The sequence below is a fragment of the Syngnathus typhle genome, linkage group LG11 (assembly GCF_033458585.1).
Source record: "Syngnathus typhle isolate RoL2023-S1 ecotype Sweden linkage group LG11, RoL_Styp_1.0, whole genome shotgun sequence".
In the NCBI taxonomy this organism is placed as follows: domain Eukaryota; kingdom Metazoa; phylum Chordata; class Actinopteri; order Syngnathiformes; family Syngnathidae; genus Syngnathus; species Syngnathus typhle.
In genome coordinates, this window is record NC_083748.1 from 9,531,101 (window position 1) to 9,558,033 (window position 26,933).

At 42.2% G+C, this 26,933-nt stretch overlaps 2 protein-coding genes across 3 annotated transcripts in view; one reads left to right on the forward strand and one right to left on the reverse strand.

The window, feature by feature from the left end:
• dlgap4b (discs, large (Drosophila) homolog-associated protein 4b) overlaps nt 1-2,330 on the reverse strand; it is a 50,561-nt gene extending 48,231 nt beyond the window's left edge. The window contains exon 1 of the mRNA XM_061290514.1: nt 2,119-2,330. The gene's annotated coding sequence lies outside the window, so the exon portion shown is untranslated. The remainder of the gene's footprint in view (nt 1-2,118) is intronic.
• Nucleotides 2,331-10,323: 7,993 nt separating this feature from the next.
• On the forward strand, nt 10,324-26,505 carry quo (quattro). 2 transcript variants are annotated; one of them, XM_061290604.1, is made up of 24 exons: nt 10,324-10,648; nt 15,421-15,618; nt 15,744-17,244; nt 18,506-18,709; nt 18,824-18,944; nt 19,588-19,681; nt 20,044-20,130; nt 20,199-20,315; nt 20,495-20,593; nt 20,695-20,843; nt 20,913-21,051; nt 21,120-21,236; nt 21,319-21,516; nt 21,621-22,498; nt 22,594-22,843; nt 23,025-23,114; nt 23,405-23,629; nt 24,252-24,422; nt 24,732-24,909; nt 24,979-25,095; nt 25,270-25,524; nt 25,638-25,861; nt 25,931-25,976; nt 26,044-26,505. In XM_061290604.1, exons 1-23 carry the CDS (start codon nt 10,646-10,648, stop codon nt 25,961-25,963), a joined length of 5,448 nt encoding a protein of 1,815 aa, XP_061146588.1. In that variant the 5' UTR covers nt 10,324-10,645; the 3' UTR covers nt 25,964-25,976; nt 26,044-26,505. The 2 variants fall into 2 exon arrangements, with proteins under 2 accessions (XP_061146588.1, XP_061146589.1); XM_061290605.1 differs by having other exon boundaries at nt 18,506-18,673.
• The last annotated feature ends 428 nt before the right edge of the window (nt 26,506-26,933 follow it).

The following is a 26,933-nucleotide window of genomic DNA, read 5'->3' on the forward strand; positions in this document are numbered from 1 at the left end:
TCTACATAATACGTGATATGAAAGAGGTGAAATGCAAATATCCCTAACCGACAATAGGAAATACAGATGCGGCGCTTCCCTCCCTCTTTGCCTTAAGATGCCACAAAAGTCAAAATCATCACAAAGTGGAGATTTCATGCAGTGATATTCACACGTGATCCAATGTTGAGGTTATCGTGGACCACGGAATGCTCCGACAGTAGCACACACCAAGAAATGGGACACAAGAAAATATTACATGACCAAAGCTATGCATGCATACAGTGTGGAGGGTTCAAGCTAGACATGGCTGCAGGCCTTTGTACGTCGTTGTGTGCGTGCGACGGAGACGAGCAATGGAGGGCAGAGTGCTGGTTGGAGTGACGAGATGTGATGAGACACAGTTTGTGAGTGCAGAGAGAGAGACAAAGAGAGAAAAATGGATGAGTGAGTGAGAACAAGAGAGCCAAGATAGACCTAAATATCTCTGAGTAAGCATAACCTACAATGTTCTTGTCTTCCTGTTTTGGGAGGGAGGCTATGGGAAGGGGGGTTGCTTTTCAGGTCACTCCAAAAACTGTGCTAATATGGAAGCCAGTCCTGAATCCATTGTTAATTTGATGGCATGGAAGTTGGTGCTGGATTTGAAAGGATCCAGCTTTTGTAGTGCATACAAGGGTTTTGTGTTATCTATTCAGACATGTGGACTAATTCTAAAGAGCAGATTTAGTTCATAACAAGGGCCTAAAGGTGTTGCCTTGACAGTTTGTGAAATTAAAATATCCTCCTTGGATGCTCCAGTTGCTACGTAGCAGCCATTTTTCATTTAAAATATAGAATGTTTATTGTAGCTACACTACAGTGGCTATAATGTTGTCTTGAGCTAGATACCGTAATTCTTCAAATAGTGGCTGCCTCTATTATTTGTTAAAGCGCCTCAATTAGCATCTTGGGTACATCATCAACCCCATCAAGAAAAAAAGTAATTTGTTCACTTAACTGCTGAGCCCATTTGCTTTGTGTTGCAAACCAAAACAGCAGGACCAAAGTACAGTGTAATGACAATTGGCCTTCTAGTAAACTGTCACCTTATTTCCATCCTTCAATTCGCCATCATTTTTGTTTTGTTTTAGATTTACAATCCCTCACTCATCTACAGTTCAATTCAAACATGCCCACCCAGCCACTATTTGAGGAAGTATGGCAATTGATGCGAGTTGTTTTTGTCCTTATTATTGTGCCCATCTGGTTGAAGATAGTCCAGCTGGTCCCATGCCTATTTAGAGATGTGTCAATCAATACAGCAATTCTTTTCCTTGGTGGCCAAGAACCAGACAGCCAATAATCTTTTACATTTTGGTTTCACTTGAGCAGCTTCATAGCAGTATATTTAACTTAGGTACATGAAAATACCCTTTATGACATGTAGTTTGTGTCGCATATAAACATACATGCTAGTTTGCACTGATGAAGTTATGACCTTCTGCTATTTACATATGTGTACAAGCCTTTACATAAAAAAAGTCAGAATCATAACGATCTTGAAGAATTAAGTACCATGACGTTTCATAAGTTACAAAAACTAGGATAGTTGAGAGAATATATGAATTATTATTATTAGATTAGGTCTGTTTCATTGCTGCTAAACATACACCAGCCATATATTAGGTACACTTTTACAATTTAATATAATGAAACAAGAGCTGTACTAAAAAAGTTGGTACAAATAATGCTTACTTTTGGATCGCGCACTCTCTTAGTAAAGTCGATGTTTAATTAATAAGTGGTTGGTGTTCCGTGTGGCGCACAATAGAACTGCATCATCATGGAACCGGTTTGTAATGCGTACTTTGGTTAAATCATCAATTTGAGCAAATCCATCATTTTTGACACATCAGCATCTCTTGTATGTGCGTCTGTGTGAGTAGCAATTGTTTGATTAAACAAACAGCCCTACATCATTTGGCACAAATAGAATTGTCCATAAAGCGCTCATGTTTTGAAAATTGGAGTCTACAGCGCAGTTGGCATTGAGTCCAGATTTGACTTCGTTGATGAGTCACATTTGTTAGGCATCTCAACGCAACATTCCATTTAGTATTTATTTGTGTTGGAGTTGACGGCAACAACAGTTTTTACCTTGCCTTGAAGCCGATCTCCCCTCTGCTACGCTTGAGCGACGGCGAGCACAATCAGCAGCTTCTATCCATGCACCGCAAATAACTTCCCAAGACACGAAGATGAACGGCGGCGAAAACCAGCATTTGTCCTTTTCTACTCGCCCGCTGAGTTTTTTGGGGGGGAGGAAAAGACGACAGAGCCGCTCCACAGCCAAACGACTCCTCCACCGGCGACCGCGCAGTGAGGCGGAGAGAATGAGTGATAAATGCGTGCTTGGATGAAGAAGAGAGTGAGGAGATGGAGAGAAGAGGAGAAGAGAGGAGGACTGCCTGCCTCTGTGTGTCACGCAGGATGCTGCTGCAGACTAATAACCGAGGGGAGACGGAGAAAAAGAGAGCAAACGCGGAGTGCTACTATTTCCGGGGCTTGGGACACCCTTACTCATGCAGATTCAAAAAGAAACAAATAAAAAAAGAAACAAACAAAAAAATATATATACATGTATAGGCAGCATGGAGTAGTCTATGGTAGAGTTTAATTTGGATTGAGCCAAGATATATTTAAATAAATAAGTCTCACAGCCACTGCAAAAGAATATTTTAAAAGTAAATATGCATATTTATGCATTCTGACATCTGGTAGAAGCGCACTTATTGTTCGGACTGTCACTCTGCTTTCAAATGTTCAAAACAAGCCAACAACACCCAGAAACAGGATCCAGCACCTTGGACAGCTCTCTCTGCAGACGACCAAGGGCAGCGAGCCACTGCCATCTTCCTTTTATCATGCCAGTCAATCTATGTTCATTTTGGGACAGACTGATAAAAACAAGTTACTTACTAGGCTGCTTGAAGGCACAAAACATATATGGCATCTATTGAATGAAAAAAAACAACAACCCAGAAAGGTGTATGAAAGTCACTGCAGCACCAGAAAAGTTTTTGTCAAGTGATTGCAGCCAAATGGCAGTTTTTGTCCTTTGTGAGCCCTGTCATGATTGCTAGCTTAGACCCAGGGTGAAAATACACAAGTGATGTATTTCTCCAAAGGTCACCATTCATTTTGATGCTGCACACACTATTCAGAGTGAATGATATTGTCATTTCCAGCAGTTTAAGGTTTCCGTACTTTTTCCACAACAGGTTCAATCAGAATCTTTTTTTTTTATTGTGCCGTTCACATTCTGACATCCTGTCACAGTCACAAAGTGCCATCAGTAGATTCAAATATAGTGACTGGAAGAGTCACAGAGATGTGTGTATTTGGAGCCATACCCCAAATAAATAAACATGTTGGAACTAGCTTTAGCCGTAAGAACAGCTAACACAGCTAAGCCTTTCCTATTTCTTAGAATGTTGTCCGGACCATCTTGATAAATGTGGCCAGATGAGGAACTAAAGCGAGTCGGCCTGATGGAAATTTCCTGGAAGCACCTCGTATTGCGACCATGTCTGCCGTTACATGAACCCTGCAGATATTGCCAGGCTCATTCTTCATTTGGATCAACGTGTCGTTCTGCCGCTCTCCCTCGGCAGCATTTGTGCTATGTGAGAGAAGGCCATGATGAAGGATTAGCTACTTCATTAAAAGGTGAGGTGAAAAACATCCAAAAACTTAACGAGCTTCCTATTTTCTGACGCTCTTTACTCGATAAAGAAGTCAACAGAAAGAGTTCACCGGCAATTTACGAGAGCAACGGCGCCGATGTCCTCAGCTAAACGCTACGTGAGTAAAGCCTGTCAGCCTGTGCCGCTCGCAAAGTGTTTTCTTCACGGGTAATTGGATTTTAAACGTGGTTCTTTTCTGGTAGTGTCCCAGGACACGCTCACATTGACATACTGCGGCTCAGGGAATGAAAGCATGTTTGATTTGCTTTAGGGAGACTGAGCTGTGATGTACAAGAGAGGGAGCGTGACCTCGACATGAGTGAATCGATAATTGCTTCTCCAAAAACTCTCTCAGTATTTCTGCCTGAATTCATTCCAAGTCATTAAAAAAAAAATAGCACTTGGCCCACATGATGAACACTCAGAGGCATGTGCAAGGTAAAAGTCACACTATACAATATGTATGTTTCAAGCCAAGTGAGTTTAGTGCGCCGTGTTATTTCAAAACCTTCTCACATGGTAGAAAATTACTTTTTTTTTTGCATCGGTATTTTACCTATCATGCCAAATTCTCTCTTCAAATACACACAACCAGATGCAGGCCAATGTGAACTGCAAACAGAAGCTGTTTGCAATATTTGAACAACGATAAACCATTTTGGTTGTGCTGTTCCGAGCTGCTGTTTGGATTGCACAGCGCTGATTTGGATTCTGCTAGGTTTCTTGGTGCTCCCTCGAGACAATGTGAGCAAATGCGTGTGGAAGCTGATGATGGGATCACAAAGGAGTTTACAGGCCTTCTGTAGCCATGGGGTTACTGTCTTCGACAATACTGGGGCTGCAATCAAATTGCATTGTCGTTTGGAACGGGACTTGGTGGCTTCTTTGTTGATCCTCGTTAGAACATTAAATCAGACTAAAAACCTGCACTGTACATTCAGATTTGCGATAAATGACACACGATACAATTACAATAGATTAGGAATTCTCCTCTTGGTGCTATGAGAAACCATTTTCAGGCTCGACAAATGAAGGTTTTCCATTCCTTCTTCCTTTAATACACTTAAATGTAGTTTTAACCTTTCATTGCGTCTATTTAAAACACAGCCTTGAGCCAGTGGCCATCGTAACCCAGCCACAGATGGTTGCTTAATGCTAGCATGGACATTTAGACTTGACGTGGGGGAAATAAATGAAATCAGCCTAATGGGAGCAGAAGCAGCTTTGGAGTAGAGCGGTAGCAATGAAGGATTAGCATGTTGGCTAAGTAAGCCTTGCTGTTTTTTTTTTGTTTGTTTATACCAATCAAGAATGTGATTAAGTCAATGTACGTGCACGACAAATTGAATACGTTTTGTAGATAGTAGTAAAATGGTTAATAAACGTGCAGAGGGTTACTCGCTCTAGTAAGGCGTGATATTCTAAGAACTACCTCAAAGTATTGAAATCAAAATTGTTTTTAGTCAGTTAATGTTTAATCAAACTTGACATAATCATTGCAAGATGTTTTTTTTTTTTTTATCTCAAGCATGGGGTGAGCTAGAGAGGGGCCACGGGGGCACTGCACTGTAAGTGACTTTTGGGTATTACCCGTTTTTTTTTTTTTTTTAAATGCCTGTCAGCTCAACAAATGCATGTTACAACCATGAATTAGTGTAACATGATTTAAAAAAAACAACCAGTATAATAAGAAAGTATGATCTGGAGGGGATGTTTTAATCTTCTGGAACATGATTGAATAGCTCTTTGGATCAGATAGAGTTTCTTTCACACAGTCTATCATACCCAAAGTCATAATTCACCTTGAAATCATTAACGGCTTCTCTCTTTCTTGCCTGTGTACACGTTTTAGCTTTACAAAACTATCGAAGCATATCCTTTCACACATTCTTACAAATTGAAGAGAGCATGTTTAGATAAATTGCTTGAGAAACAGCATCATCAGCAACACCTTTTTAAATGCCACGTTTGTGTGATAATTGCTTACTGGAACGCAGATAGGATGAACATAATAGCTCTGGTGAAGAGAAGTCCCTTTTTCCTGCTGTGTAAATAACAGAGGAACAATTTATTATGCTCCTTGTCTGTTTTTTGTTCATTTAAGGAGATATGAATAAGATTAGACCCCAAAGGGAAGAGATGATGACCGAGGATGTCAGTGTCTCTCAAATCAGGGGTACCACAAACCAGAAAGTAGATAAAACGTGACCTCTAGTGGCCAAACATTTTGTAGCTTGCAATGAACAGTTTTGCGGATTTTAGTGGAATAAGAAGAGCAACTTACAGTTAAGGCAGAGTTGTGGAGCCAGGTGTAGGGAAGCCAAAAAGTCAGGATGTGTTCAAAATCAAGACTGTATTAATTTACCAAAAAGAACAAAACAAACAAGAAACTCATATGATCAAAATCACAAAATTAACAAAACTCCAAAATAACAAGGGTCGATTGTACCCCAACCCCCCTCCCTCCCCCCAAACTAAAGCACTAGGGTTAAGACAAGACTCAACTGGACTCAAACAGTCAACACAGTGAACCTAAGCTGATAACTGAACCCAAACAAACTGACGAGACAACAAGAAACACCAGGACGAGACACAAGTGGAAGCCAATTGGAAAACATAAGGGGCCGGACTGCCGAGAACAGGTGGACACAAAAAGCTCATGAAACAGGCATGGAAAAACTGGACACAAGATAATCATGACTAAATTAAAATCTAATCAAAACTGACAAAACATAGATTTTCTGTTATTGCGCCAGCATTATTGTCTAAACTGCCACCAAAACAACAAACCTAAAACCATTCAAAAACTATAAAAAACACCCTAACTGTCACAAGCCACCACCACAATTATCGTGATCATTTTCTTGATGGTATGTTAACTGAACTTTCCCTGTTGTGAGGTAACTTATCTCATTCGCTGTCCTTGCTCGAATGTTGTGACTAGGCTGTCTTGTCAACTGCAGCGACTTGAACACCTGCTCCATATATTAGTTGGCCTAGTGTTGTGGATTTCAGGAAAACACATCAGGACAAAAGGGAGACTAACCAAAAACATGTGGAAATGTTCAATGTGTTAACCAGGCAGCCGTTTTACATCTGAATGTAATTGGGGTCACAATTAAGTCTTAACCTAAACCTTGCCTTGTTCCATACACATGAAAAAGAGGTTTTGCAAGCACAATTGTGTCTCAGATGAGCGCTGTGTCGTCTTCAGCTCTTCTGATGATTGATGTGAAATTGCTAAACCACATGGAACACAAAGTTCTCCCAATGCAAGAACTTCCCACTTTGGCAAGTTGTCATTGTATCAGTACTGTGCTCTCTCTCTCTCTCCATCCATCCATTCTGATAGGCTCTCACATTCATACAATACCCAAAACAGAAAGCTTATAGACTCCATTGCTTCCGGCTGAGATTTAAAGTGCAAGCGCATTGTGCTCTAAAAAGGGATTGAAGATTGTGTGGTGGATTTATGATAAACAGGATTTTAGGATATAATAACATGAGAAGGGAATAACCTAGATAATAACTGTGCTGCTTCACTGAGTACCACAGTATCAATTCTGTAGCGTTATTTTTATTATTGCCCAATAAGGCCTGCTGCCCCCCCCCCCCCATAAAAAAAAAATAAACATTTGAAAACTCGTCTTTCGTTGTGAGGCATCCTCACATGAAGCGTAGGAGGTTTTACTTTCACTGTGTGATATGAAAAAAAAAATAAGGAAGGGTTTTACACTTCCAAGAAAGTCGAACATTTGGGAACATTTAAAGTTATGATGCATCACTCATATTTGGCACACATATTTTATTGCAACTGGAATAAACAGTAAGAGAAAAGCACAATCACAGCTACAAGCTGCACCGCAACACTAACATAACCTCATTCCTGTGCCGTTACCATAGCGACAACTTGTCTAAACACAAAGCTAATATTAAAAGCGACCCCAAAAAAGTGTGTGCCATAAATTCGGACCACACAACCTCGCTAACCCTGTCGGAATGTCCCTTATAGCTCTTCCCTCCGATTTCACTCCTTTTTTTTTTTTTTTGAGTGACATGCAGCTCAAAACAAGTCTTCCTTTAAAGAGTGAGTCAGTGTAAGGGAACATCTGTGGCGGAGACAGATGCCTCTGTTTGCTTAAGGTGGTTTACAAAAGCAAATATCCAGATCACAGGCTGATCTGCACAAAGCGGGTCGCTCAGGAAATGATGTCACAGCAGCAGTAGATCTTTGCTGAAAAGGCTTTTGGGCATCCTGACACATACTAAGAACCATCTTAACTGAGACAGCACACTTTATAGTAATGCTGTTCAGATGTTCCAAAAGAAAGAAAAGCGGCATTAGTCACTGATGAGAAAGCTCCTCCTCCACCCCCACCCCAAATGTTAATGACTTCTCATACATGGAACAAAGTCCAGGAGCCGCATGCAGACACATCTTTCCATATAATGAGATTAGTGTGGATATTGACTGTGACTCACGATTTAAAGACACCAGAGATTATGCGCTCCCCTGGCAGTTTGAAGGAAATCACCCAAGGGGTCCATTTTGCCCCCACTAGGATGGCGATGGAGAAGGGAGGGGCGTCGGGATAGAGGCCGGTCTGCTGCAGAGGGCCTGTACACTACGTGTTTATGTCGGGACATTATTTATGAAACTGCAGAGCATGTTTAGACGGCTGCTTAATGAACCCACTTGGGTGTGTTCTTCAAACTTCCTGGACTCGGCTTTCCGTCTGAAAGTCTCGCTCGCTATCTGTGTGTACATTCCCCTGTCTGGTTTACTCTCCGAGTGTGTGTGTGTGTGTGTGTATAGGTGTGTGTTTATGTCTGCATATTTTGTGCGCGCCGTATCAAATCTCCACAATCACTGAGTCACAAGACGCAGAGCAGCCCCCCTGCCATCTCTTCCACCAACTCTTTGTTGGTTTAGATGGACAGCCCATCTGGTTTTCATGAAAAGGGATCAAAACACAGAGACGGCCCACTGTGGCCCACTATCATCATTCCCATCAGAAACTTTGCTGTCACAATTCTGGTCAACAAGCAGACTAAATGGCTCTGGACCTTGACAATGAGTGAAACTAAAGTAAACAAACAGAAAGGAGATTATATTTTCTTTTAAATAATTATTTATGCCGGGACTGATAGCTCACCAAGTCGTACCAACATGTTTACAATGCTGAATTTTCGATTTATTTATGGTCTGTCTCATTCCAAAAAAAAAAAGGGGAGTTCTACTAGAACACACACAAGACTATAGCTCAAATTGCTCTTGCTTACCAACAAAGAAACCACATACGCCAATAAATTGAAAACTTTCTTGGCAGAGGGAAATATTATATATTATATATACAATACGAGAACTGAGATCAAAACACGAATTCCAAAAAGAAATGCTGAAATCGGCGCAGATCTGTAAACAAAAGAAGGGAGTATAAAACAAAAGAAATGTCTGTCAGCAAAGAATCTCGAAATGAACAAAAGCACAATTGAGTTGACGGAAACAATAGTAACAAATGCAAATGATGTCAATTTGAAACAAAGTGAGGCTGAAAAAGAATGTACTACTAATATATTTTTCCTCTTAATATAAAAAGGAAAAATAAAATCAGGCCGCCATTGGTTGTGCGATGGTTCCCACCGTGGCAGTGACATCATATTAGTGCTTTCATAGCATACAGATGGTTGCTTGTAATCCATCTATGTATCTGTCTAGAATATATCGAGATTAAAGGCATGGGCCCTTTTCCCAGAGGATTTTCTTTTGGCATGGGCAAGAAGAATATTGGCACAGCTTTGACATCTGTGAGAAATTTCCGTAGACCTCGTGAGAAGCAGAAGCGCAGGAGTGACTCTTGATCTCCAGCTTCACCCACCGAGTACCTTGCTGGATTAAAAGAAACACAACACACCCTAACCCTTCATAACACAAATATTCACGGAACGTTCAGAAACCGGAAAGAACCGAGGCGAGTGTAAACGAATCCACTTGCGCTCGTTTTCTGGCAGCCAGCCGAGAGAAATAAGCGTAAGGCCTGTCAATCTTCCCTTGTGAGAACGTGATGCGGGCTGACGTCGCTTTCAAACACTCTGCCTTCTCCCGAGGCCAGATGTTAAAAAAGGTCTGGAGGCAAGACCACCGCATTCCTCAGGTCAAATGTGGAGGCGGTTAGCCCGCTGCCCGAGGCAAGGAAGCCCCTCTCGTGTCTCCTCTTTGATTGCAGTCAAAGGCTGGACTGTGCGCTTGAAGACAATCACCCGATGAAGGAAATGAAAAAGCCTGAAGCGGACTTTTGAGAAAAACAGACTCGTTGCTCGATTGAAATAGACTAAAGGGGCCCCACGTAGAAATGGCTGCTTGCTTTCTTATACTGAATGGTGTGTACATTCGTGCACGTCAACGCATGACAAATCCATTCTTTGCATTTACAGCCACGCATGCCATTGATGTTTGTGCAGAGTGGGTTGTTTCTCTTGGGTGATATTATGTCTGTGTGTTTGGGTGTGTGATAAAGCCAGCACGGACTGTGTGTGTGTGTGTGTGTTTGTGTGTGAGAAAGACAAGAAACTGAAAAGCCTCCAGGGGGATTTCCTCCAAAAGAGAAAGCTTTTCTCCTCCCCCTCTCTAACAATCTCTCTTTCCCTTCCCTCTCTCTCTTTCCCTGCAGCTCACCCCTGGAAACTCTCAGAGAAGCCAGAGAGCCGTGAACAGGGGAGACTTGCTTGACAACTTGTTTTTCTTCCTCGCACTGCTTGTCGATGAGGAAACAAGTCAGTTTTCCATCAGGATTGTCATGCGGACGTAGTATAACAGATGACAGCTCCTCTGCTGGCGCTCTAAATATGGCAAGGCTCTCTGGGCTGATCCCTGGGAGCGTCTCGGCAGAGGATTATAATCAAAGTCGCTGCTTGCTGGAGGAGAAACTTCTGTGAAGATGGTAAACGCACTCATTTGTTTTTGGGGTGTTATTGTTACAGTTTGCTTTCAAAACTACGTTGCTCCACTGACCTAGTGGGAGAGAGCATGAGTGTCTAGCTTAGGCATGTTTGTCTCTTTGTCTTTGTCAAGTGTGTGTGCAAGTGAAGTCAGATTCCTTTTTCTGGACCTAACTTCAACAGCAACATACAAATGAAGCCCACCCAAGGGCAGTAGCAGTGAGAAGCGCTACACAAAAGTGGATGTCACTTGAAGGACTAGAAAAGTTTTTGTTGTCCTCAGCACAGTTGGTGGGACTGGTTCCTATCAGCAGCCCGCAGCATCTCACGCCGCTGGAGTGTGAGAAGAGAGACAAAGAGCGGCGCGCAGGCTCTCTTGTTAAGCTTCCTCGAGTCCTTCACTTTTTAAAAGACTTCAATTCATGCGAATGGGCCAAATTCTTTAGTGAGTGGAGGGAGTACTGGGTGTATGAATACCTCTGCAGCTTTGCGGTTCAACAGTTCATAGGAAGAAACTTGCAGTAAAGTACAAATAAAAGTTGATTTCTGTACAACACAGCTTTGTAATCATAGAAAAACTCAAATCACTCTTTGCACACACCAAAATTGTCATTGTTAATGTGCTTTTAAAAGAATTGCTGGAATGAATGAAGGTTTGAAATGTATTCATTGTAACATGTAACAATTGTAACTGGTTGTAACTGGTTGTACATCTTTCAGATTTTATGGTTGTCATCACACTTTTAATCTTTGCTATGGGGGCATCATAAAAAGGGCCCAGATCCAAAGAAAAGGTAAATCGATTGAAATTCAAATTTTAAGGCAACAAAATGTTTAAGTTTGCCAATTCAACAAAATATTTTGAAATTATAAGTACAAACAACTCAGAATTTTGTTTTGTTGTGTTAACCAACATTGTTGCCATAAATGTCAATAATTTAAATGTTAAAGTTGACCAACTTAAACTACTCAACGTTAATGACTTCAATTAGTGAAGTTAATTTATGGAAATTCAGTCAGCTGAATATCTATTGAGCGCCTAAGTTTTGTTTAACTTGAGGCATCTTTTTCCACATTTTCGTTCACTAATTTACAGATTGCATAATGTAGAAAAATATCCCTAAAAATATCCATAATGCCTTTTCTTGTTCATCTTATTGTCATAATAAGAACCTGGTCAACAAACAAAAAGATACTATCAGTTGGAATTTAGCCATGGTACAAATATAATTGTCCCTCACCAATGATCAATGAAGGACACTTCATATGTAGTCCATTGCCTTCTTTGTCGATATTCATCTCTGCTCGTGCATCAGTAGCTGGGCTTCCTTGCCATCACCATGTCATCACTTCTTCACTTTAAGTTATCTCAGCTCCCCCTGGAAGCAAAATCATACTTCCTGGCCATTTTGACTTGCCAAATTCCTACTGACAAATCCACGAAAACCATCTGCTCCAACTGTAGTGACAAACGCACCTTGTGCAACTCAATGAGCCAAGTCCTTTTTTTTTTTTTCCGTTTGTTTCAATCAGAAAAGCAAACATTTCGGAACTGTAGGCAATCGTTTGACTTTGTCCGTTGTCTCGGTTTCGTCAAAGTGGGTCAAGTGCCTTGCAGTGTTTTCAAAACAGAACCTTTGCGGAATGAATAGCAGATATGTGTTGCAACCAGAGTTCAACGAGTAGGCCCAAATGTTTAACGTTTGTTTTAAAACAAACAGTATTACACTACGTTGGCCGGGCTAAAGAATTTCATAGTTCGTAAGAAAATAATTAAGCGAGTGAATAAACGAGTTGGACTGGAGTCCTGCCCCGAAACTAATTCTTCAGTTTAACATTCGATACCCTCAAAATATTTTCCTGTATTTCCACTTCCTGTACTGTTGCTATAGTGATGAGGTGGTCCTTACTTTTGTAAATTCAAATGTTATCTTAACCAATTAGATGTCTGCGTTTGTGTGTTGTCAATTAACCTTTTCATGTTACAAACTGCGCTCCGCAAATAGAAAATACTAACTAATCCTGAAAGAAAGGAATTTGCTTCATTTTTGGCATCCGTGTGTACGGGAGCAACGTACAGTCTTAGATGGGCTTTTTTATCGGGTAAAAGGATTTAAGATGTCATCTCGGGATGGAGCGTCTGTCTGCTGATGTTAACAAGAATAGATCGCACGCATAGACAAGTGTGACTCCCTTCCACTCGGAGGAAGAAAGAGTGGAGGAGGCAGAGCAGCATGGAGGTCCCGGTTACAAGTGTATGTGATTATATGGGGTGGGCTGGGATGACATGATTTATTGAAAAGGATTATTACTGGTCTATTTTTACTGAAAATATGTCAAAATGGAATTCAGGGTTGGGGCATTGTGTTAGCAATTGTTCTTCATAACTTTTACAAAACTTTTCACTTCAGTTAAAACTGATAAGTACCGTATTTCCCGCACTATAAGGCACACCGGATTATAAGGCGCACCTTCAATGAATGGCCCATTTTAAAACTTTGTCCATATATAAGGCGCACCAGATTATAAGGCGCACCTTCAATAAATAGCCCATTTTAAAACTTTGTCCATACATAAGATATATACATTTGGCCCGTGGGCCGGACTTTGGACACGCCTGCTGTAGTGGCTCAATATTGGTCCATATATAAGGTGCACCTGATTATAAGGTGCACTGTCGGCTTAAGAGGAAATTGGAGGTGTTTAGGTGCGCCTTATAGTGCGGAAAATACGGTATATATTAAAGTACATTTTATTAATTCGATTTATTTTTACTGTCATTTTATTTTTGTAACGCATTTGTTAGGTAGCAAATGACGGATTTTGGATGCATGCATGTTTACGGCTTATTTTGATAGGAACAGTCTGCAGTTTTGCTGCAGTCACACTGGAAGATAACCGATGCAAATTTGATTTGTACCCACATTTGGAAGAGGCCTGATTCTTATCTATGGTTATCAGATTCCATACGGGTATTATTCTTGCAACCCTGCCATGATGTCTATCAGAATATATATATATACACGACTATGTCATGTAACTCAAGTGTAAAAATGAGCCAACTCTAGCCCAACGTGCTTATTAAAGTGTTTTTTTCAAGCCCGCGCGAACAACAACCATTCTAGATAATGTCAGAAAATAATAAATCACCGCACCAGTCATGGTGATTCTCATGATTAGCATGAATAGTAATTTCAATCTTCTGCAAGAGCTTGAGCCATTTCTCAAAGCCCTGGTGGCCCTCAGCCCTGTCTCACAACTTTCTTGACATATATTTCCTTCTCCTTTTTAACATCACTGAGCACATGTCTGTTTAGCAAACATGCCCAGGCGTTATACGACATCAGCACTCTGTTGCCATACTGTCAGTATCTGTCGTCACGGCTGAGTGGCCGGTGTTTTCCTATACGGCCCTTGGATGTACTGGCTTGTCCCTACATGCAGGATACGTGTTTGTGCTGCTAACTAACATTAGCCTGGAGGTCACTTTCTTCCCAGAATCTTTTTTGGGGGGGATGTGATGACATCTGCAAATGCATTGTGAGTCCCAAGAGCTTGTGTCCATTTAGTTAATCTCTACAATCACAGCAAGGCCAGTTTAGCCTCTCTACCCCTTCCCCTTCTTCGTGGTTAATGGCAAAGTGCCACTGCAGTACAGATCTTGACTACTTGTTTATACAACAGCTCGAATCGGCTTGTTTGACCCAAAGCCAGAGGCAATATGGAGAAACAAAGGCTGCAAATAGCCCCGGGGCGTCTTAAATGGCAGACAGGACAAAAAAAAGAGCGCAGGAACCTTTATTGCTAATAATTGCCCACACCGGTATGTTAAATCAGGAGACACAAAGAGCTTTGCTGGAGTCCGACTCCCTTTTCCGAGCTAAATCGCATGCAAAATGGGCAATAGTGGGAAGAAAGGAGGCGGCTGTGGAATGTGGCCATCGGCTCACCAATCTCTGATAAAAGCCGGGATAGAAATCCAACAGAACGCTGCATTCTGGCTGTTTGTGGGAGTGAAACTATGAAAGTTGACAGTATTGTTTGAATCACTATTGACACAATACATGAATTTACTCTGGTATGACAAGATGTGCCAAACCAAACTTTGAAGCAATTGAAATCTCTAACAATAGGAAAAAGCCACTTCCCAGTGTTGTTTTAATAGCTGTGACTTGAGGCTCACATGCATACAGTAGAGCTGGAACAGATGTGATGCATTACTGCTCAAAAGCCAGACTCGGAGGTATTTTGTTCTCCTTTAGATAATCTATTGTTACAGATGTGCACACACACAAAAAAAAGAAAACATTCTTTTCTACTTAGCACACGCTGAAAGATACTAAATCCTCACGGATCAAATGTTGTTAATTTGACAAATACATAGCATATTAAGGCATAACTGAAGACTTTACTGAAGCATTCAATGAAAAACAGCGATGACCTCAGTTCTCAATGTGCCACGAATATCCAACATGGTCACACCAGCATCAGTCCCAGCCCAAGCAGTGTGAGGTCTTTGAAGCTGCTGTACTGTGTTTACTCTGGGTCAGGCTTTGGTCTTGGTGTGGCTGTCAGCCTAAATGAGGAAGGGGCTGAAAACAGGCTTCTTTGTGGGTCTGGGAGATCGTATGAATAGCAGACATGCTGTAGCTAGCAGCAAAGACTTGGACGTATCCTGATCATGCGTCGGTCATGACTTTATCATCGTTGTGAGCCGTTCACCCTGTTTCAAAGAGATTACAATTGAACTCAATCATTTGTTGTGGTTCTGCAGAATCCAGAATCTCTGGACTCATCCATCCAGAGCGCCCTCTCGGCACTCTACCCGCCTTTTGAAGCCACGGCGTCCATCGTCCTCAGCCAGCTCTTCCGCACCATCGAGGAGCATTACCATGGCGATGCCTTGCGGTGTCTACTGGATTTCCTTATCCCTTCCAAACACCTGCTGGAAAGTGTACAGCAGGCGGCATGTGTAAGTCGTACCGAAAACACCATCACAAGTTAAATCTATTTATCTAAGCTAATCAAAGACTATTTCAAATTCACGAGGCAAGAGATGGAGACACATTCGATGAAACTCTGCTTTTATATTTCCAGGCTGGATATTCCGATGTGGTTTTCCGCTGTGAGGGCTGGCCTCTCTGCCTCCATGACAGAACCGTCGTCCAGTTAGCGCCAGTGAACCCTTTACTGCTGCGTCCTGGAGACTTTTATCTCCAGGTGGAACCATTTGGCAAACAGGCGGCTCGTATCGTCCTCAAAAGCCTTCTGGAAGCCGGAGGTCGGGAAGTGGAGGAGACCCCCATCCCTGAGACTTCCTATTCGTGCATCTTCACTGAAAACTGGCTGCGGGACATCAATGATGGACGCCAGGGGACTCCTCTGTCACGCTGCTTACTTTGCACGGACCAAGGAGTCATCAAGTTACCATGGGCAGAGGTGGCCGTCCCAGAATTTTTGGACAAGCCGAAGGTTATGAGCACTCATCAGGAAGCTTCTCCTGAGCCAAAGCCAATGTCAGTTCCGTCCACTTACAGCGCATCCACTCTGCCGCTGGAGGCTCGGGTTCGACCTTTCAAAGATAGGATGTCAGCTTCTCTAAGACCTGTGGATTCTTCTTCCAAACTTGTCAGATTAGAACATTATCAAAGAATCCCCAGATCCTATTCAAAACCTCTAATCAAACCTGTTGGTTGGGTGTCCCCTAACACCTGGGACAGCCGCAACCATCTCGAAATTGAAGGCGATTATGTCGACTTGGTGGATGTCGGACAAGTAACCAAACACGATGGCCGTTCAAATCCACCAAAGTCCGTCTTGATCAAACCTGTCAGACCACCGCCGTCCGCTCCACTGGCCAGCAACGTTTTCTGCGGACGCACTCTACAGTATGCCGAAAAACCTTGTATGCCTTGCAGTCAGGGAAAGCTGGGGGAGAACCTCTCAGAGCAAGACATCAAGTGTCGGAACAGAGACTCTTACCTAGCGGCGCTGAGAAACCCCGTCCCTTTAGAAAAAGGGAGCGTTGACCTTGCGGCGCTAGAGGAGGTCAGCCATTGCGAAGATTTGGAGCAAAACAATAAACTTGGACAGTTTTGTAACCACTGTAATCCGCCCATGTCAGGCTACCACGTCTGCCAAAAGAGGCACTACTGTGAGCCAATAACACAAATATTTGGCTCCAGTCACAAAAATCTCCCCACAAGCTCTGAATCAGAGGACATTTTGACAGAATCACCCATTATTTTGTCATCGACCCCTGGCTTAAGTTACAGTCATAAAATTCAAACCAAACTTCTTTCTCAGTCTGAGCACATGGAGCGACCTAGGCTATTTTTAGATATGCGTGACGATTCCGACAAGAAGTCGGAGCAGAAAGTGGATGTTATGAAATCATCAGGCAAACACAAATTTAAGGTCAGGTCTCTGTCGACTGTATCGGACACTCCTAAAGGGAGTCCACATTTCTACAAACCCAGTAACAGGAGCCACAGTGATATTTGCCCAGAGACAATTAGTAGCATGATGCAGTGCAGAAAATCAGATCTACCAGATGAAGTGACCACCAAGCTGGAAAAACTGAAATTCTACAGAAAAGGTAAGAAGTTGAAATGAAATGCCCTTCTTTTATATGTTGTTGTTAATGGTCATGTTTCTAAAGAGTTTCTTGAGAACATTAGTCTCATTATACTGCAAAGGACACACATCATAAAGACTCATCTAACGGCAGTTTATCTTCAATGGATCCTGTCTCAATAATTGTTTTGTAATGTGGCTGCATTTATATCACTACAATTATGGCTTTCTCCGCCCCATTTAAACAGAGAGCTTGTGATGAATTGATGCTCTGCAATTTACTGTGCAGATGGACATCATAATATGCCAGAAGAGCCATTTTGTGTCTCACTGACATACACGATCCCTTGCACCTCGTGGCCAGATTTTGACCGGAGATAAGCATGTCACGGACTATTAAAGCAGCAAAGGCAGAAAGCACAGAGCAGTCTTTGTTGGCTCAGAGGAGAGAGCAATTAAGATATTTGAAATCAAAGCCCGGGTTTCGTCTGGGCCACTGCAGTGTTTAGTTACAGCGAGCATGTCCACATTTGAAAAGCTTTACACACAGCTGTGCAGGTGTTTTGAGTTTAAGGAAGGCTGCCAGGAGTCATCGCTTGCAATGTAACTACCGTATTTTCCGGACTATAAGGCGCACCTTCAATGAATGGCCCATTTTAAAACATTGTCCTTATATAAGGCGCACCGGACTATAAGGCGCACCATTAATGCATCATGTCGGATTTTTAATCCAAATCAAATCATTCTCCATTTTATCTTTTTTATTTTCAACTACAGACGCAACAAATTACTTTATAATCATAAAATAATGATCCATAGTCTTTTTGATTCATGATTCATAGTCTTCAGCGGGCCACTTATGATTGATTTCATGACACAATGCTTCGGGCCAGTTTAAATTTAGGAATTTGGTCCATATATAAGGTGCACCGTACTATAAGGCGCACTGTCGGCTTTTGAGAAAGTTTTAGGTGCGCCTTATAGTCCGGCAAATACGGTAGTAAAAAATCACAAACGTTGATCCTATGGTAATTCGTTCACATGGAATCACTTCCTTGAGAAGCTTAAGCATCATTGAGTCCCTTGAAAGTGGTGTTATTCTAGTCGCGCTAGTGGCTTCCTGTGTTGAGTTTCCGTGTTCTCCCTCAGGCTTTTTCAGGATTTGTTCCGGAAACTCCACATTTCCTCACACATTCCCAAAACATACGTTGTAGGTTAATAGATGGCTGTAAACTGTCCATAGATGTCGTGGCTTCAAAATACACGTTTGTGTTTACCGGCAGATTCCCACCAGCCAAGCGGAATTGAAACTCTCTCCACTTCAAATGGACCGCATCTGAGATTGCAGAACTCAAAGACAGATGAGAAATCTTCCTCTCAACTCACCTCTGTTCGCGCTACACCGCCACCACAATCTCTTCAAAGTCTGAAGTCCACTCTTCAAACCGTTGGTGGTTTGCTTGAACTAGCTATCATTTATTTACCAGGTCCTTTGTCTTAATGTTTGAACAATTCAAGATGAGTGGCAGGCCGCATTTAAGGAGGCCAATATTTACCTTGTCAATTATTTTCGGTACTTCCTTTTATTTGCTCACCTTCAGGCAGCCGGGATAAGACTGGCCGTGCAGTGGTGGAAGTTCACTGTGATAAGGAATGGACCTCATCTCCTCTATCTGCACAGAATCTATGCGAGTTACTCCTCTATCTCCATTCCATACCCAGGTGCTGCATTGAGAATCAGTTTTTGGAAGCTTGCAGTGTCAGTCCTATTAAGTGCGGTGGCCTTTAAGGGTCAGAAATTGTTTGGTGAAGAACTTTAACAGTATTACACAACATTGCTTTTTATGAGTATACAAAATTGCTGCACGCTTAATATAAAGATTTTAAAATTCACCACAAGTTGATTGTATTAAATTGAGGGACGCAAATGTGGGAGTATGTAATAAGTGTTTGTGCCACAAGAGGGCAGCATAATGCACTTATTTAACTTTGACATTTATTCTCTGCTAATACTTCAACAGTGGTTTATGTTTACCCTGGCACACATAGTCCTTGAAGCTCAAGAACCAATTGATAGTGTCCTTCTCCTCTTTAAAGCCACAGCTCCAAAGTATGTACTGTAGCCAGGCTGGCTGCCAACTGTCTGGTATGCAAGTCCGCCCTGCTAGAATTAGCACACATGCCTGACGTAGGCACAACTAACTCAAGAGCATCCAGGCCATTGTAATGGGCGGGGCAAAGCAAGAATATGTGTCTCAGACACAGAGAGATAAAGCGATAAAAGATAATTACAGATTTCAAAGGCCCACGTGAGGAAGAGAACATGCTTGAATGTGCCCTAAGGTGACTCATTGTTTTTTTTTAGGAAAGATGTTCAAGAGCTGGGAATGACTTTGGTCGTTGATGCCAGGAAAAAAGCTCCTCCGCCTCAACTCTACAAAGCTCTGCTCATGGCACAGGTTAGAATAACAATAGGAGACAAAGGCACAAAAGAGTGAAAAGTGAAAGATACATCCACGCTAAAGAAACTGCATGGATGGATGTTTTGCTTTACACACACTAGAGGGCGACACTTCACTCTTCTGGGAACATTCTTTGAATTATTACTTGTTTGTGGGAATTACTGCACCAATATCCAGAAGAACATTTGTCACAAATGACAAGTTTTAATTACTAGGTAACAAGAAGCCTAACACACAAGGGATTAAAATGCGTGACTAGTATTTTTGTCCTTATAGTGCGTGGGAAGTACAAACATTTTAAAACGGCAATGAATGACTTGTACACAAGAGGCACACACAGTCTTTGCTGTTCATAACAGGAGCAAGCACTGCACGCGGTCCACAGTGTAGTAATGCTGGTGGATAAAGACACATGTCCACGCCCTGAAAAGCAGCCTGGTCTGCAGGTAAGAAACACCAAAGTCAGTCGCACAGTTGTGCATTTCCGTGCCCATTTGCATGTTGTCACTGCTAGATGGACTTGGTGACGTCTATGAAAGCACTCTACAAGACGGTGGACCCTTCACAGTTGACCTCTGAGCTGGGAGGAACATTCACCTACAGCCATAAAGATTGGCTCCAATTCCATCAGGTAATGCCAAAAAAAAAAAGTATATTAGTTATGTGAGGAATGATGGACAGTTTTTTTGTTGCTGTTTTTTTTAACAAAAGTTGAAAGTAACTCCTGTGTGAATGACAGCATGTTGGGGTTTTACTTCCAGACAGTTCCTGCGTTATGTTCCACTAAAGCATAAATACATTCCATTTCAGAGACTGGTTTCTTTCATAAGTGACCTTCACGAGGCTGACAGTTTCTTACAGAGGGCTATTACTAAAGTGAATGAAGTCAATGTCATGGACACAGCCCAGGTAAAAGAAATCTTTATTTTTATGAATAGTGTTGCACTGAATGAGTCCTGTTTTTTTTGGGTTTTTTTTTTTAACGCTCAATGAATGTTTTCCTGCTGCAGGAGGTTCGTGAATGCATTCAAGAACAAAGGGATTCGATGAAGAAGGTGCTGGAGGATGCTCGATTGGTGACCCTGCAAAGAGAAGGCGGGGCGGTGCTGGCCAGAATGAGGAGGGAAGAATTCCGCTTTCCACAGTCGGAAGACTACAGGTAGAGCACAATGCGTAGTACCACGTTTGTCCTCTTGGTGAACACAAACATGCACGTGTGTCGTTGCAGAGATGCTCTGGAGTCAGTGACACATCTGTACAACCAGGTTGAGGAGAAGCTCCATATGCTGGTGATGCGATCGAACGAATCACTTCAGCAATTGGAGTACCTTTTTGTGCTCCGAGACATGGATGCAAAAATTAAAGAGGTACTGCGACTTCGGAAGCGACGTGAGGCGAAACGTCGCTAATATCGCCGTGGCATTGTTTTTTGCAGTCGGCTGTGTGGTTCAGCGAAGAAGGTGAACATAGACTGAAGGAATTTGACCAAAAAGATCATTTGTACACCGAGGACATCTTGCAGCGGTACGAAACATTCCTCCTTCAAGCAAAGGTACAGACATCCTCATGATTGAAAAAAAAACAACATCCCTGTGTCTATAAAATGTCCAAAACCTCCGTATTGTTTATTCCAGGAAAAACAACAGCACGCTTTGTCTCTTGTGAGTGAAGCAGAAAAAAGTGTGGGTTCAAGTGCGTCCAGTCCGGTGGCGGATGTTTTTCAGACAGTCCTCAACACATTCAAGTGCAATGTCGAGGACTTTATATCCCGAGCGGAGCAGATACACAAGGAACTCAGCACACTTGTGAAAGTGCACCGCTTCTGTGAGCAGGTTGGAGTCGCCATCTTGCTTGTGACTTTTAATTGCACTCCCAGTTTGACTGACATGAGCTAACTTAAAAGTTACGCTTTGTTTTTTTCTCTCTCTCTCTGTAGGCTTGTGCCTTGGCCAAGGAATGCGGTCATTTTTTAGAGCAGGTAGAGCACGAGTGTTACTTGGCTCAGACCAATCTCAGCACACTGCAGATGTATGAAGAGAGATTAGGTGATGAGTTCTCCACCCGGAATTTCCAAGCCTTGAAATCTAAGGCCTGTTCTTTAAGATCGGGCTCCTCGGGGGCGATGAAAGTGTGGAATGCGGCTTGGGTGCGGTGCCAAGAGGTCAGGCAGCGTCTTGAGAAGATGCAGAAGAAGAAGAAGGTATGCAGAGATAAGAAGCACAACCAACAGACCATGGTTGTAAGCACTCATGGGCAAACTGGAGGAATGGAGAGTACGACTGAAATGAGGGAGGTTGAATCCTCCCTGACCCAGCATGCAAACTCCCAAAAAGTTTACATCCCTCAAAATCAACACACCAAAGCTGCATCCTTGAGAGCGAATGAAAACGGAGAACCTCCAGCTCTGAAGCTTCTACCGCAAAGAAAGGGAGAAACAAAATGGAAGCCAAGAGGGCATCGCAGTGAGGCTGATCTGAGAAGAACAGCCTCGGTCCAAACGGAGGCCGACGTTTCACGGCACCGAGTCTTGAGTCGCTCCCTGAGTGAGGGATCGTGTATAACCACTTCTTCGCCATTCACCTTTGCTCTTGGACCTTTTCATGAAAAACAGCCACTATGTCAGACGAGTATGCGAACGTCAAAACAAAACCCGGAGCCTCTCCAAAGCCTGCCTTCTTCCTACTCCGAGAATCTGAGCTTCAAATCAACAGAGAGCGATCAGGAAGGTCCCACCAAAGAACATCCAGCTTCGACCCTGAGTTGCCATAATAAGGCGACAATCGTCGTCCCGACAGACAATGGAAGCAATATTTTGTACGTTACACTCCCTTAATTTAAAAAATAGTGACGTCTTGTCTGGGAAACTCATGATCTAAAACACACTCTCTCGGGTATAATCATACTTTCAGGAAACTACAAAAGATCATGGAGGAGCTTCTGTCCACAGAGAGGGAATACGTAAAAGCTCTAGGCTATGTTCGGGAGCACTACTTTCCCGAATTGGAGAGAAGCGACGTACCGCAAGACCTCAGGGGCCAGAAAGGGAGCATCTTTGGTAACCTGGAAAAACTGCATGATTTCCACCACCATCATTTCATGAGTGAGCTGGAGAACTGCGCTAACGAACCCTTCAGGGTGGGGCGCTGCTTCTTACGACATGTACGTGAAGCAACGAGTCATTTCAACAGAATTCCACAGAAGTCACAATGACAAATTATATTTGTTAAAGGATAACGTGTGGCGCAATCTTAAAATTGTGAAATATTATAAATTACACCAAGTATGGAGTGTGATAATGCTCTAATCTAATAGTATTGTATTTTCCTTCCTCTCCTTTTAGAGAGAAAACTTTGCTCTGTATGCCCTTTACAGCAAAAACAAACCACAGTCTGATAGTCTTCTCATCAATCATGGAAAGGCTTTCTTCAAGGTGAATCACATTTTACTCCATTTTTTTTTAACATGAGGGGAGGGATAGTTCCCCAACCGTCTACTTGAAGAATGTTATCATGTCACGGTGGAGATCTTTGGCTTACATGCTCCTGGCTAGCATGCAAACATGATTCTTGCATTGATAGGACTTGTGATGAGCACTTCTTCAAATATTATTATTGGTATTCCGCCAACAAACACTTAGACCCGGATTATCATCTGAAGGTATTTTTCATTTAGTGTTGTAACTCTTCTTTGAAAGATCTCTCCTGTTTCCTTGCCCACCAGCAAAAGCAGCTGGCTCTCAGGGACAAAATGGACCTGTGGTCTTACTTACTGAAACCGGTGCAGCGGATCAGTAAGTACAGCCTGCTGCTGCAAGACATCATGAGGGAGTGCGCGCCAGGACAAGTCAGAGAGCTGGCCGAACTCAAAGCTGCCCTGGAGGTCGTTCACTTCCAGCTCAGACACGGCAACAATCTGCTGGCCATGGACGCCATCCGCCATTGTGACGTGAGGACAACTCCACTGTTGTACATTACAATTTCTGTTTATAGATCAGGACCAGAGATGAAAATAATGTTCTAGGTGGAGCTCCACCTGGAGCGGTTGTCAGCCAACTGACATTTGTGGGTTTATTAGAGCAGGGGTCGAGTAATGTCAATTATAGTCAATAACATGACCGGTGTCATGGATGAATAAAATCAATTCTTCAAAATACAGTCTAATTAAAGGTAATTTGAGCAGAATTGCTGTTTTAGAAGTGTGTGTCTACATTTACTTATGATGCCATTTAGAAATGCTGCAGAGAAGCGCAGATGACAAATAACAATGGAAACTTAACTGACAGGGGAAAAACAAGCGGAGGCGGAAATGTGGCTTCTTTAATTTAGTATGATCAATCTTCATTCATCTTGGACGGGAGTTTCAAATGCTAATATTTCTTCCATCTGCTCTGCGGAATGAATCTAAGGTGCTGTCTGCAAGGCAGTCAAATCCGTGGCCCATCGCAAGTCATTTTTTATAAGAAAGATTCCATCTGTTTTATGAATAAATGATCTCTCTTACAAAAGATGCAAAAATATGACATTCCATCTTGATTGAGGTTTGGTATCATTCTCTTTATGCCCTGCAGGTTAATCTCAAGGAGCAAGGGCAGTTAATTCGCCAGGACGAGTTCTTTGTCACATTTAGGAAGAAAAAATGCTCCCGTCATATTTTCCTTTTTCAAGAACTCATCCTCTTTAGCAAAACCAGGAAGACCGACGTGGGGAATGATACGTACGTCTACAAACAGTCATTCAAGGTACACATACACACCAATGTATTTTTTTTTAAAATTTAGGTGTCATAATACATATACAAAATTGCTCAATGTACTTTGGGTGTTGCCTCCACTTCCAATTCTGCAACAAGTTAGTGGACTGAGGTTTGCTGCAGTATCAAAACTTGGCCAATTTGCTCTACTTGTTGCAAAGTTATGACCAATGTCAACCAACCACCATGTCACACACATGTTCACATTTTAATAAGCAGAAAATAAAGGCAAACCTCACAGGTCCAGTCTAGTCTAACCCAAATAATTAATCATCATGACTGTGGTGTTTGTTTTCAGACATCAGACGTCGGCATGACCCAAAACACCGGCGACACCGGTCTTTGCTTTGAAATTTGGTTCAGAAAGCGGAAAACCCAAGACACGTACACACTGCAAGCATTTAGCCGGGAACTGAAGGAGGCTTGGACTAAAGACCTGGAACGGATCCTCTGGGATCAGGCACTACACAACCGAGGTACAAAAGTAACTTTTACAAACGTGGGCACTCATACATGACTTATTATTTCTTCCATGTGTCCATCAGAGATCCGTATGCAAGAGCGAGTCTTTATGGGAATTGGAAACAAACCCTTTATGGACATCCAACCCAGTGAGGCAGCTATCAGTGACAGAGCTGTTGACTGCGGGCTGATGGCAAGAGGTAAAGCAAAATTATTTCATTCTAATATGAGCAGTTCTGAGGTTGCAAGTTTAGTTTGATGGCTTCCTCACACATTCCAAATAAAGCCCAATGGAGACTATAGAAAGTCAATAGATGGATATATTTTTTAATTTATCCTTAAAATGTGTTTGTGTTTATGCTGCTCTCTTTTAGAAAACAAGATGCTGGCCCATGGTGGTGCATACGGGCCACACAACGGTCTTACCGGGGCACGGGAAAAATCTGCTGCTTCACGGAGTACTTCGTCCTCGTCTTCTTCCTCGGGACGGGGCTCCTTGTCCCCGGCGACATATTTCTGTGGGTCAAAGCGGAAGATGTTAATAAGTGGCTTGGAAGGATACGTATCGCCAGCGGGGGTTCTAGAGGAGGATGACGTCGACCGTGAGAGTGGGAGTCACAACTTACTGTGTAAGAGTCCATTTCAACGATTTGGTGCAAAAATTTGGGCAGTGAGTGTTTACGTTTTTGCTTTTAAATACAACGGAATGGAATGTGATGACTTTTGGATTATCTTTGTGCAGTGGACAGCTCAGAGTCTTCCGGGGAAAGTGTGAGCGGCCTCAGCTGCTCCGCTCACAGTTACCGCTCTGCTCTGGAAAGGGACACTGAGGACACGTCTTCAGTCTTCACCTCCGCCATCGCTGTCAGGGAGGCGGCGAGCTCCATCCCAACGGGAGCTTGCGAAGCCTCTGAACAAAGCCAAGCAGCAGTCGTACTTCAGGCCAAGAACGTGCTTTGTGCTAAGGTGTAGCACCAAAGCCTTGCAATATTTTTTAAATATGTTTGCAATAATCGAAAATACTCTTTGTTGCAGAATTCAAGTGTTGGCAAGTTCACTGAGGTGTGAGCTATCACATGAGGTAAAGTGACATTAGATGTTTACAATTTGCTCTTCTGATTCACTCACTCAGTTTTTCTTTTTTTCAGATTGAGAGTACTCGAGAGAGCCAAGATTATTTAGTAGCAGCAGACGAGCAGTCGTTGTATAATATTGTGTCAACCTGGTTTCTCATCTCACTTTCGACAAAACATCTAATCAGCAATGATAAGTTATAAAAAGGTGACACAGCTTTGTATTGATTGAAGGTAACACACATGTTAACAGGATCATAGCGATATTTCAGTTTTTGTTTATTCTCAGCAAACTAAACAGCTGTGGAAGGACGCAGTTGAATAATAATGCAGACACTAAATAACAGTTTGAGGGTACGATTACAAAAACATATCAAGATTTATTTTATAACCTGCAGCTTTCTGTACATACGTATCCAGCTTTATGTATTTACAACACTAATGTTGCCTTTCTATTTGTCAGTGGTTTGTTTGTGTTTTACTATATTTTTATTTGCAACTCATATTTTTCTAATAATAAATCCAATTTAAAAAGTACATCCAGACTAGCCTTTTTATGTTCAGTTTAAGGTTTACAATTTTTATTTCATCATTTAAGAAGCAGAACTACACATGTCCCTTTTTTTAATCTGTTTATCTGTTTTGTAGCTATTATAATTGTTTTTTTTTTGCACATCCGCAACAATCCTCATAATCCGACATTTAGTGTAACCACAATCAAAAACAAATCAAGCTTGTTTACTTTTGGGACACTACAAGATAAAAGATAGTATTTCCCTCCTATTAATCTTTCTTTGTGGCTATTTTATAAATATTGAAAATGTGAACGTTGTGGAGGGAAGAAGCACAAATCATTCGCCAAGCCGACCTTGGCGAAGGCCTGCAGTCATTTCCACCGTGCGGGTTTGGACAGAGGCCGTCTGGCTTTGGTTTCACTCATGGTGTGATGTAATGCCGAGCATGGA